Raw genomic sequence first — 13555 nt, 5'->3', positions numbered from 1 at the left:
GTAGGACACAAGAATGTGTGTGTGTGTGTGTGTGTGTGTGTGTGTGTGTGTGTGTGTGTGTGTGTGTGTGTGTGTGTGTGTGTGTGTGTGTGTGTGTGTGTGTGTGTGTGTGTGTGTGTGTGGACAGGACTGATTGATTTTTGAAGCGTATTGATCGGCTTCCTTCACGAGCGGCAGATCTATTGTAATAACATTGTATCTAAATCCTATTTGTTGGCCAAACCTGCTCCAAAAACATAACCCAATAAACTAAAGAGGGGGAGGGGGGAGGGAGCAGTGTGTGTGTGTGTGTGTGCACGTTCTGCTAAATCTTCATCAAAAAAAAACTAGAAATGGATCGGGATAAAAAGGCTTTCTGGCTGAAATGACATTATCTATAAAAAGGAAGGAATCTATTTAAAAAGAGAAAGAAGATGAAGAAGAACGACGAGCTGTGGAGACTTAATATCACCGTGTCATTTAAGCAAAAATAGACATTTTAGCACAAGATAAACATGTGACATGAGTTTGGTTTGACGATAATTAGTTGATTTTAGTTTCTGCTCTCTTCGTTAACCTTTTCCCTCTTTTAATCATGTAAATTTACCAAAGATCGACTCACAATAAAGGATAAAAGTGGATGTTGTTGCTGTAAATTTGGCACTTAAATCTGAAAAATAATGATATCAATTTTTCCCTCCTTCCTTTACTCTAAATGCATCATTTAAATGTATCTTTTAAATACAATAATACATTTGATCTTAAATATATATTTTAACATAACATTATAAATCATAATAAATAAAGTTGTCCATGTGTTATTATTTTAATTTTTATTTTTATTTGTTAATTTTCAATGTTTTTTTTTTGTATGTTTTATTGTGAAGTGCGTCGTCTGTAACACTTTTACTTTGAAATTCCGTGAAATATCATCATGAATATAGTTGTTGTTTTGTTATCTCGATGGAATATTATTATTATTGTGATGAGATTTGAAGCTAATGAACCACATAATATGGACAAACTTGTTGCCCACCTATTTAAAGCCCCGCCCATTTTAGTCAGACTCCGCCTGTTGTCACAGCGCCCTCTGCTGGGCCACACAGTAACGACTTCAGATAATCTGTTGCGCTTCTCGGCTGTTTTTTAAGTTCAAGTTAGCGCCGAACGAGTTTTAATCTAATTTGCGATTTTTTGACATATATTATCTGCTAGCTAGAATAGTCGTTTTAACATCATTATTCGCATTTTCATTCAAAAGTATGTTAAAATAAGATAAGTTTAAGACAATAATTCATCATTCACAATATTGTGACTCACATTTTGAGCTTTAACGTTTTATTATTTTGCTGGAATAATATTATTATTGTGATGAGATTTGAAGCTAATGAACCACATAATATGGACGAAGCCCCGCCCACCTATTTAATGCCCCGCCCATTTTTTATCCGACTCCGCCTGTTGTCACAGCGCCCTCTGCTGGGCCACACAGTAACGACTTCAGATGGTCTGATTGTGCTTCTCGGCTGTTTTTAAAGTTCAAGTTAGCGCCGAATGATTATATATATCTAATTTGCGATTTTTTTGACAGGGATTGCGATATATATTATCTGCTAGCTAGAATAGTCGTTTTGACATCATTACTCGCATTTTCATTCAAAAGTAAGTTAAAATAAGTTAAGTTTAAGACAATAATTAATCTAAAAATTATATTGTGACTCACATTTTGAGCTTCAACAAAGTGAAAATCGCAGTATGCCATACGTGTTCTGATTACGAAAAACATTCCGATAAAAATTATTCAGGCCTAATTTTCCCACAAAAAGAAATCCTCAGAGAAACTGAGGACTGAGGACTGAGGACACAGTAACAAATTCAGATGGTCTGATTGTGCTTCTCGGCTGTTTTTAAAGTTCAAGTTAGTGCCGAACGAGTTTTAATCTAATTTGCGATTTTTGACAGGGATTGCGATATATATATTATCTGCTAGCTAGAATAATCGTTTTAACATCATTATTCGCATTTTCATTCAAAAGTGAGTTAAAATAAGATAAGTTTAAGACAATAATTCATCTAAAAATGATATTGTGACTCACATTTTCGGCTTTAACAAATTGAAAATCGCAGCACGTCGAGTTCCGATTGCGATAAAATTCCGATAAAAATGATTCAGGCCTAATTTTCCCACAAAAAAAAAAAACCCTCAGAGAAAACACTAAGGGATGATGGAGCAGTGAAATCTGAGGTCGTAATCTTCTTCTTCTTCTACAAACTTCTCCTCAGTTTGTTTGTGGCGTCTGAAGCCGCCGCCACCCCTGACCCTGACCCCGCCTCCTCCTCCTCCTCGTCGTCTACAGTCTAATTGAAGCGCTGTGTGTGTGTGTGTGTGTGTGTTTTAAGAAAAGTTAAATACACTTAACCTTCACGTAGACGATTGAGCGGCGTCCGCTCAGGGTTTTTTTTTTTTCCGGACTGGAATCTTTTCCCTCTATCAACTTAATTGTGTTTTCAATTACCCCCCTCACCCCCTCCCCCCCCTCCTCTCCCCCCCCTCCTCCCTCGTGACATTTGCCGTAAGGACAGATCTCGTCCTCTTCCTCGTCTTTACTTTTTCTCTCTCTGGTCTTTTTTAAACTTTCTCTTCTCTCTCACACGTCTTAAGCGTCCATCCCTCTCTCTCTCTCTCTCTCTCTCTCTCTCTCTTTCCCTGATTCCCTCCATCGTTCTCACATCAGCTTCCCGCTGATATCGATCACCCGCTCGCTCCCTCGCTCGGTCCCCGGTGATCCGGGTTTTACCAGTCGTCTGGTCATTGATTACCAATGGAGGCGGAGCTGGGGTGCATGATGGGAAAGCTTAGCGAGGGCTGCTGGTCCTTCAGGGGAAACATGGGAATGTTGTTTTTATTTATTTATTTATTTATTTAGGTTTGTTTACGACTTCAGTTCATTAGACTTTTGATTATTGGCTTTTTAGAGCTTATAATTACTGTTAATTAGAGAAAGTAACTTTTTTTCTACGGTAAAAATGTTGATTTATCAACACCAAGTTCACTATTTTACATAAATCTATACATTTGTCATCGTTTGGTCGGTAAAATGTCCAAGAAATGACTATAACGATGTTCCTTAAATGTCCACGAATCAAAATTAAATCAGCTTTAATGGTTTTTGAAAGCAGAAAATATTCAAATTTAAGCTTCAATATGTCTTTTTTTGCTTATTTTAATCATTAAAATAAAAAATATATTCTTTTGTCCATTTTTCCAGAATAACTCTCAATATCCGGCAGTTATTTTACAATTTACTGCATATTAAAATGGAATTTAAAATGGAGAAAAACACTGTAGTTGTACACAAACACCAGACTGTTGTGTGTTAAATTTGAACACAATAAACACATTTAAAATAACATTTGTTATTTGTTGGAATTTTTATGAAATTTACTCCGCACAAACCGTCGCATAATTACCGTAACGCTAAGGGTTAAAAAGCTGAAAAATCAAGAAAAACTTGGTTTTTATGATTGAAAAATCACTAAAATTGACGAGGAAAATACTCTTAAATAATCATTTAATCATCGATTACTTACTCTTTAGACATAATAGTACTAATAATATATACGTATATGTAAATATATATTTGTATATGTTTGTATATTGCATATATACACATATATGTATATGTATGTATACATACATATACATACATACATACATACATACATATATGTGAATATATGTATGTATATATACATACATATATATATGTATATATACATACATACATATATATATGTATATATACATACATACATATATGTGTATATATGTGTGTATATATACACATACATAGACATATATACATACATATACATATATACATACATATATACGTATGTGATTGACAATCAGCTAAATGCAGACTCATGGTTTCTTATGTCGTCATGGAAACTGTAAATCAGTGTTTTGTTCTTTAATATCAATAATATTAATATTATTAATGATGATGATGATGGAAAACCGTGTTGTAAATAAAGTTTTTCTTGTATAAACACAGTGAGTGAATGAAGATCTGCTGTAACGTGTGAGCGACAGCAGGTTGTTTCCAACGTGAGGTTAATTGGTCAAGAGCTGACCTCAATCACACACTGTGTGTGTGTGTGTGTGTGTGTGTGTGTGTGTGTGTGTGTGTGTGTGTGTGTGTGTGTGTGTGTGTGTGTGTGTGTGTGTGTGTTATTGATCACTCCTCCTCAAACAAAGAAATCAGCTCCTCTCTCTCTCTTTGTTCAGCGTCCTTTCATCCTCACCTCCTTCACTTCCCTTTTCATCCTTAATCTACCTCTTCCTCCTCCTTCCTTCCTTCCTTCCTTCCTCTTTTCCCTCGATCCTAAACCTCTCTCCACACTTCTCTCACCTTTCTCTCTCTCCCCTCCTCATTATTATTTCCTTCCTCTCATGAACTTAGAATAAAGGATCAGACGATTAAGGCAGAGTATCATTCGCAGTTGAATCAACAGCATTTGCACTGTTTTCCAGCAGAGTTTAGCACAGATTGATTTAACGTGAATAAACAACTGCTATTATTCATTAAAAAAGTAGAATCAAAAGTTCAGACACAAGTGACGAATTGGGATAAATCACTTTACATAATTGGGTTAAACCATGATTGAGGAAAAATGGGTCACAATGGAAGTGAAAATCATAATTATTTCTTCTAACTCGCTGATAAGTCATTAGTATTGAAATGGTACAGGAAATATAAACAAATCTATTTGATTTAAATCACAGCCTGAGTGTCTTTTACTAAATAAATCCACTTTCTCTGATTTTTCAGCTTCTAAAATGTGAATATTTTCCACTTTCTTTGCTGCATTCCACAGAAAAATCATTTCAACTGAATTATTTTTGGTTTGTGGACAGTGAGCAACAATTTTTGGACATTTTTTAATGGACCAAAAAAACAATAAATTATGCAAATCAGGTAAAAATAACTCTTTTAATTCAAGGATGGTTTGTCCGTCTGTTTATAATCAGAATTATTATAAATAAAAACAGATAAACGGCTTCATTTATGAGGACATTTGGGTATAAAGATGATCCCGTTCTTCTTTGCCGTTTTAAAAATCTTAATATTTATGGTTTTTTTCTGTATTCAGATTCAAGGCGGCAACTAAAACTACTCTAAAAGTGAGCGATTTATGTTTTATTGACGATAAAATGTTAATATCATCATTAATATGAATAAAAACACATCTTATCTCCGTCTATTTTAGCTGAGAACGGCACGTTACATGTGAAAAAATAGGTGTTTTCTTGCACTTGTAGCCTCCACCGTCTCCACATACAACTGGTTAAATAGTTTTAAAAACGTAATATTAATGTTTTTTCATGTATTCAGATTCAGCCCAGACATTAAAACTACAGCATAAAAGTGTCTTATAGTCGGTGAAATGATAATATCATCAGTTTTCTCGTCTATTTTAGCTGAGAAAAGCTCACGTCACACTATAGTTGAGACGTGCAGTGAGAAGCAGACGTAATAATAATAATCGATAATCGGCAGCAGTAAATAAAATCAAATCATAATAATGATACTGAGGAGACGCAGATACAGTGACACACAAACACTGTGCGTTGATTCGTCTGCAGACAGAATTCCCCGTCTCCCCGTCTTTGTCGCCATTATCTCGTTTCCATTTAAGCCGATTACACAAGAGTGTGTGTGTGTGTGTGTGTGTGTGTGTGTGTGTGTGTGTGTGTGTGTGTGTGTGTGTGTGTGTGTGTGTGTGTGTGTGTGTGTGTGTGTGTGTGTGTGTGTGTGTGTGTGTGTGTGTGTGTGTGTGTGCGATCCACGACGTCTCTGAGGTGAAAACCGAGCTCGGCGCTGATCAATGTGACCGAGTATTAACATGTGAAATCTGCCCACAGGCCCAAACATCGCTCGCTCGCTCGCTTGCTCATTATCTGCTGCATATGAACACGAGACGTTCACACGTTGTTTGTTATTCATCGTACAAAAACAATCGCCGCCGCTACGCGAGAGTCGCGAGAACGACGAGGAAAAGAACGCAGGAGATGAATCTGTCCGTCACCGTCACGACTGGATTGGAGCTAACGGGTTCGAAATCTGACCGAGGGCTGTGATTGGCCCGCTAGCCGGACTTTGGACACGCCTACTCTATCTAAGCTAATATCGTGATTGTTGTTTAAACGTCGCAAAATAAAATTATGAAATTCTCCACACAATCCCTGAATACGTGCAGCGTATAGAATAGAATTCAATGTCACTACATGACCATTAGGGGGCCTACGTAATCACATGTCACACAGGTTAGCCCCGCGTGGTTATGCTAAAACTAAGTTTTTTGTTTGTTTGTTTTATAGAAAATAAGTCCATTAATAGAATCTGTAGGCGATAATTAGTGACTTAATGACTTTTTTTTTTTACGTACATTGACTTATTATATTTAGCGTTAAATCAAAAAAAAAAAAAAAAATACTGGGATTTTTTTTTTCACCCCGAACCGTGTAAAATATAAACAATTTTTTCCACTCTCACAATTATTAAAAACAACATAGAAACATATATACAGGACAATCAAGAATTTGTGAGTGCTATTGAATGCATTTTGTATTTTGGACTCATTGGAACTACGTTTCTGTTACTACACTTGAGTAAAAATACAGATTAAAAGTACCGTTTGGTACCAAAAATAGTCTCCAGTACTGATATCACTTCACAAAGATACTGATACCAATACAACAACGTTGATTCTCTACCGATAACAATCCGGCACATGACGCAATTTTAAAATACTTAATTAAAATACTCCGCTTCTCTATGGAAGTAATAAAAAGTATAATAAAATAAAAAAATCAGATTCAGTGATTTTGAGAATTTGGCAATAAAGGTGATATGATACGATATTTGCGATGTATGAGAACGATAATATATTACGATATATTTGGATATATTACGAAAGATAACTTCTATAAATCAGTCCGCTGCCAACTAGTGGTTGGAGGCTTAAATGCAACACACTGAATACTTTTATATCCACACAAAGCTTCAAAAATAAACGAATTACATAAAAACACGACAATATGACGCAATAAAATACCGCGATATATCACGATATAACATATCAACTGTACGAAACCGCAGACTCTGTAATAAAGACGGGATAAAAACCATTCCTGCACATTTATAACTTCACTGCCTCACAATGTGTGTGTGTAATATAATAATATGAGCACACACCAGCTGGGACACACACACACACACACACACAATGATCAGAAAACAATCGTAGAATCGCGGCGCGATCATTCATCTCTTCGTAAGTTCAATCTGCTGCAGAAACAGAAACGTGATCCTGACCCAAACGACCTCCACGCTCCGCCATTAGATTAACGGGGGAGGCTAGCGTTTCAGCTAACCAAATCACAGCGGGGCTAATGACACGAGAGAGGTGAGGGTCAGCGCGACCTTTGACCTCTGACCTTTATCTGTGCCTCCGCTGTGGACCCCGCCCCCCTCGCAACTGACGGGCGAGGTGAGGCGAGGGGGGGGGAGGCTACTCTTCTTCATTGAGGCGGACATTAAAAAAATAGAGAAACTGACCCGACGTTAAACCCAAATTATAATCTGATTCTGGATCGCAGATTATTTGTTAGCTTTATTGCGGAGGGGGGGGTTTTCTTAATAAACATAAAAGAAAAAGCACAACTTCCTGTATTAGGAGGAGGCGGGGCCAGTGACCAGTGACCTTTGACCAGAGACAGATGAGAAACCGCATCCCCCCCCCCCCCCCCCGACTCTCAGTTAGTGAGCTCAGTCTTCCCTCTAGTGGAGATAAAACGTTACTGACCCTCACCCTGTCTCATCGTCATGTGAGAAACTGGGTTTCGAGATTATTTAGCAACGACCTGTTAGCTAACACAGAATATTTAGCATCTTTTCATCTCAAACTGTCAAAATGAATACACGGCAACTCGTATCAAATATTTAAAGGTCCAGTATGCAACACTCAGGAGGGTTTTATCGCTTTAAAATAAAACAAAATTTAGTTTTTCGAATGAGCCTTTACGAGGGGCCTTGCTTTAGGGAAGCCGCCATTTTGTGCCTCCATGTTTCTACAGAAGCCCGGACGGACAAAACGAGACGTGTTTCACGTTGTAAAGCAAAAAGCGACAAAGAAGAAAATGACATCCTTTATGGAAGGCGAAGGCTACCGTATTTCCCGTAGTAGACAAAAAGAGGGAGGAGTGGGCGGAGCTATCTGCAGTGTCACCACTAGATGTCACTAATTCTTACACGCAAGACGTTTAAGGCCATTAACACAGCTACTTTTGAATTTACTAGAAGAAGAAGAAAGGACAATTGTGTAAAAAGTTGTCCGACGACTCGGTTCGCGATAATGGACGGATAACGAACAACGTAAGCGCGAAGCTAACAAGTACAGAATAAATACTTTGCATTCATTTCCAAATTGTGCTATTTCTACGTGAAGTCATTTTAATGTTTTAACGCGAGTTATTACGAGCTTTAGAATCAGGATTAAGGCCACCGTAGTCGAGTGGGGGCGGAGCAATCTGTCGTGTCGCCACTAGATGTCACTAATTCTTACACAGGAGACGTTTAAGGCAATTAACGACACTTCTTTTGGATTTACTAGAAGAAGGTGCTAGAGGAAAAAGGTGTAAAAAAGTTTTCCGATCGACTCAGTTCACGATAAAAAAAAATTTGTCTTATTCTACATGAAGTTATTTTATGTTTACATGTGAGTTATTGCAAGCCTTAAAATATGGATTAAAACATGCGATTAATACAGATTTTTTTTTTTTTTTTTTTTTCAATTGAAAGCCGTAATATTTATATTCATGTGCATCAGTAAATATTGGAAAACTTTTTTTTTAACCACTGCTGAAGTTGGAGGTTGTGTTATGTCCTCCCGTCTGTCACAGTTAAAGGGAAATGGACCGGAAAGGTGTTTTTGTGTGTTTTTGTGTGTGTGTGTGTGTGTGTGTCTGTGTGTGTGTGTGTGTGTGTGTGTGTGTGTGTGTGCGTGCGTGTCTACCTGTACTGCAGGTGAGGAGAATAACTTCTCACTTCACGAGCATGTGTGACACACTAAACACCAAACTGCTTTTAACACCACGCGGGTCAAAGAACACACAAACACACACACATATACACACACACACACCTAACGTTTACAGCAACACCCTTAAATCCAGCAGCACATGAAAGATAAATGACTTTTGAATGTTTCTTTTAAAAACAAAAAAAACCAGAGCAGATAAAGTCTCCACGGAGTTTAGCCTCATTTTTCCTCTCACACCAAACCCCAGAGAGAAAACCATGGTTTTTATCTCACAGAGACGCAGCAGCTGCTGCTCCGCTGCTCACTCTTTTCTTACGTTTTCTTATGGTTTTGTCACTCGGTTAAATCTGAGAAAAGGGTTTTTAAACACAGAAGTCGCATAATAACTGATTTGAATATAGTAAACGGAGGCAGAAGCGGATCGACACCTGCTGCGTGCTGTGATGTTAAAATCGTTGATTTTCTCTATGGGGTTTGGTGTGGGGAAAAACCAATCTGTGTTTCCTATTTAAAGGTCACATAGAGTGGTCCTGTTGCACATATATGTTAGTTATGGAGGTCTACTTACATACATTAACTTGTTATTATGGTCAAAAACCTCCTAGTTGCTGTAAACTAGCCGATAGAAATCCTCTTTTCTGACAGTGTTTTTCAGCCGCGATGTTTCAGAGTGAACTTTCACCCCCAGAAGACAGAGTCTTGTGATTGGCCAGTACTATTCAGCACATCCGTTCTCAGAAGCGCAGCGCCCCCCTCTGGAGCGGCGGATGCACTGCTCCTCATTATCAAAACATTGTTTTAACAGTGTTTAAAAATAGCTTCTTCACGACTCCCCGCCGCAGTCCCTTTGACGACGTTTGACCCGGAGTCTGACCAAGAGTCAGAAGACACTGTCGCTCGTGAAACACCTCCACAACGGACGTTATTCTTCTTCTGCGGTTCAATGTACGCAACCGGATGTGCCCGGACTAGTGCCCGGAGCGGGACGATCGGTTGTTCAGGAGAACCGCTGCTTACGTAACTATTACGGGATTTTCAGTGATCTCGTTGAGCCCCGAGATTACAATAAAACACAACGTTCTCAGCAATGGCTGAACTGTTTGTTTCGAACCGTCAGGGCTTCATAAACAAGGTAATGACGCAGATACACACCAAAAAAAACAGCGTTAATAGGAACTTCCGGTCTAGTTCCGCTTTAAAAAAGTCTGTTTCACAGTGAGATAAAGTAGTGAACGCGCTCTTTAGACGATTTGATGACATTTTCTCTCGCCTACCTGCTGTGATGTCATCATCGGTGACGTCCATTTCCTCCTCGGGAGCCTTGGTTTCTACTGGCTGAGCCTCGGGAGGGGGCGGGGCTTGAGGGGAGGACTCTGTGGTCGCCCCAGCTGTGGAGAAAGAGAGAGAGAGAGAGATTTGAGTTAATGTTATATATTATATATATATGTGTGCGTGTGTGTGTGGTCACAGGAGACAGAGTGAGCAGGAGGCTAATGATTGTAGCGCCTTATAATCAGGCTAACTGTCCTGGTTAAGCAGCTAATAAAGGTTTATTGGCGAACGCTCGTTATCGAAGGAATTAATTGAAACACACACACACAGAGAGACACACACACACACACTATATTTAGTGTTTTCATTTAGCCTTTATCTCCCCCTTTGCCAATTAAGTGTGGCTTTTCATTAGCCGGCCCCGGCGCTAATGAATGAAGCGACGGAGGGAAACGGAGCTGATGCTGCGCTAATCTGCGAGAAAACAGCCTAATTAATGAAACACACACGCACACACACACGCGCACACACACACACACACACACACACACTGGTTTCCATGACTTCAGAGGACATCGTGTCGACTTGCATTCATTTTCTGGAGACTTACGCTAACCTTAACCATCACTAGTACTGACCTTGACCCCTGACCCCTGACTTCTGCCTAGCTTGTCGTACTTATTACGTTATTTTTGTCCCTATAAGGAAGACGCGTCCCCATAATAACATAAGGAATACCCCACACACACCCCCCCCACACACACACACACACACACACACACACAGAGAGATAATTTGAGTAGAAACACAAATGTCACCACAAGTTAATGACAAACTATTATTACAGTTTGTTTAATTACATTGATTAATCCTCGTTAATCTGAGCTCCATGTTCCAATTAACCTGCTCACACACACACACACACACACACACACACACACAATGACTTTATATTACACATACACACACACGCACGCAGAGCATCCGTCTCACATGTTTACGTGATAAAAACTTAATTAAACTTGAATAAGTGATGCTTCCGTCTCTCTGTGCGAGTCTCAGTTCAGCTGCAGTTCATTTGGGAGCCAATCAGCACGCGGCGAGCTCTAACAGAGGCCGTGATTGGCCGTCAAGAAGATGTAAATCAAATAAGCTGGAATAAGTACGACGCGTTTTCCCGCCATACAGTTCCGGCACGGCGCGGCTCGAGACTACTCGGTCACGTTGTTTTTCCCCCCGTGACTTGGTAGCTCCTCCTCAAAGTGGGCGGAGTCGGCGTAGCGACGACCGCGACGTGACAAAATTATCGTGACTCGTAAACCGGTTGTTTCGGGTGTAAGTGAATCATTAGAATCGGAATCGTAGACAGAATTGTTTAGAAATTTTAGACATTTATTTTTGCTAAATGTCGGAGATTAGCGAACGTTTTCAGGGATTTAAAAAAAAAAAGTTTTTCGAACTCATCTTCTTCATCGTTCGCTTTGATTCTTGTGTCGGTCGTCCACCAGAAGCCCCGCCCCCCACCAAAACGCGTCGCTTGGACGACATAGGGAGGGGGGTTTTCCGCTGCATTCCATTTACATCGGAAGTCGGAAGTTGGCATGTTGCAAAGTCGGGGGGGGGACATGGAATGTAACGTAGCTCAGGCTGGACGTTGTTAGCAATATTAATCGATAACAACCGACGTTTGATGAGCTTGATCAGGGTTTTCCCGAGCTGGTAAATTCCAGAGTTCCGACTACAAACGGAATGTACCATTTTTTCTCCATTTTACTTTTAAAAGTACCAGGTGTGAAATCAATCGTCACATGAAATCAATCTTTATGCGGAAGAGAAATTTGGTTAAAAAACTAAAAAAAATACTGATATCGATGTTTTTTACGACGAGGAACACACACACGCACACACACACACACACACCTATAACTCAGCTGTCGTGGCCAAGGGGAGGAGAAGGAGAGAGAGGGAGATATGGGAGATGGGGGAGAAAAAGAAGAGAGGGATGTGGAGGAGGAGGAGGGAGGAGGGAGCAGGGATGGAGGGGAGGAGGAGGAGACGCTCTGCCCTGCTCCAAGGTCAAGCTTGTCATGTCAGCCATGACACATAGCTCCCAGCATGCCTTGTTAACCTCCAGGACCTCCTCCTCCTCCTCCTCCTCCTCCTCCTCTCTTCAGTCTGTTGCTGCACCTCCTCTTCCCTCTTTAATTCCTCATCTCCACTGGTCAAAATGACACGGCTTTAATCCTGACTTTAATCAGCGAATTTGACCATTATATTTTTATTTTTTTACTGATTTTATGCTTTAAACCTAAAATATGGTATATTTATTATTATAAGTATTGTTATATATTTAGATTTATGATGTTTATTCAGTATTTTAGGACCAAAAAGGACAAGGTCCCACCTGTTTCTGTACTTAATGATATGACTTTTCTCTCTTTACTTCATTTCTATGTTCATAAATGTGTTATTCTATAGTTGAAAAGTGTCTTAATTTACATAATTTTTAACTTTAACTCACATCAAGGAAGTGAGGAAGGAGGAAAGGAATAAATGAAGGAAGGACAGGGCACGAGGGAAGGAAGGGAAGATGAAATGATATGATTTAAAGAATCATAGAAGGTTATTCTACATATAAATAAGTATCAAAAGGAAGGAAGGAAATTAAAAAAGAAGAAATACAAGAGAGTAGAAGAGGAGGAGAAAGGAGACAAGGAAAGGTCAGATCTCCTACACACTAATCATATATCTCTCCTACTATATTTATTATTAAATATTTAGATTTAAGATGTTTGTGCAGTATTTTAGGAGGAAAAAGTTGTTTCTGTACCTAATTTTATCACTTTGCTCTCTTTACTTCATTTCTACGGCATAAATATTGTTGAAAAGTGTCTTAACTTAACGTCATTTTAAACTTTAACTCACATCAAGACAGAAAAGGGAACACTACAAGGAAGTGAGGAAGGAGGAAGGGAATAAATGAAGGAAGGATAGAGCACAAGGGAAGGTGACTAGGGAATATAAGACCACTACGTATGGAATGATGTGTTTTAAAGAATCAGTGAAGGTTATATATCAACAAAAAGTAAAGGCTGGACTCTTTCTATATATAAATAAGTATCAAGGGGAAGGAAACGAGGGAAGGAAGGAAAAGGATGGTGAAGGAGAGGTGACGAGGGTCTGGTGCAAAAAAAAA

General features: G+C 39.1%; 1 protein-coding gene across 1 annotated transcript in view; it reads right to left on the bottom strand.

The window, feature by feature from the left end:
• The window catches only part of wdr7 (WD repeat domain 7), an 83820-nt gene that overhangs the window by 31515 nt on the left and 38750 nt on the right, over positions 1 to 13555 (bottom strand). The window contains exon 23 of the mRNA XM_083892827.1: positions 10362 to 10475. Within this exon, the coding sequence (XP_083748953.1) occupies positions 10362 to 10475 (114 nt within the window). The remainder of the gene's footprint in view (positions 1 to 10361; positions 10476 to 13555) is intronic.

The sequence above is a fragment of the Microchirus variegatus genome (genome assembly GCF_963457635.1).
Source record: "Microchirus variegatus genome assembly, chromosome: 1".
Lineage (NCBI taxonomy): Eukaryota > Metazoa > Chordata > Actinopteri > Pleuronectiformes > Soleidae > Microchirus > Microchirus variegatus.
This window is presented reverse-complemented; position numbering and strand designations above follow the sequence as displayed.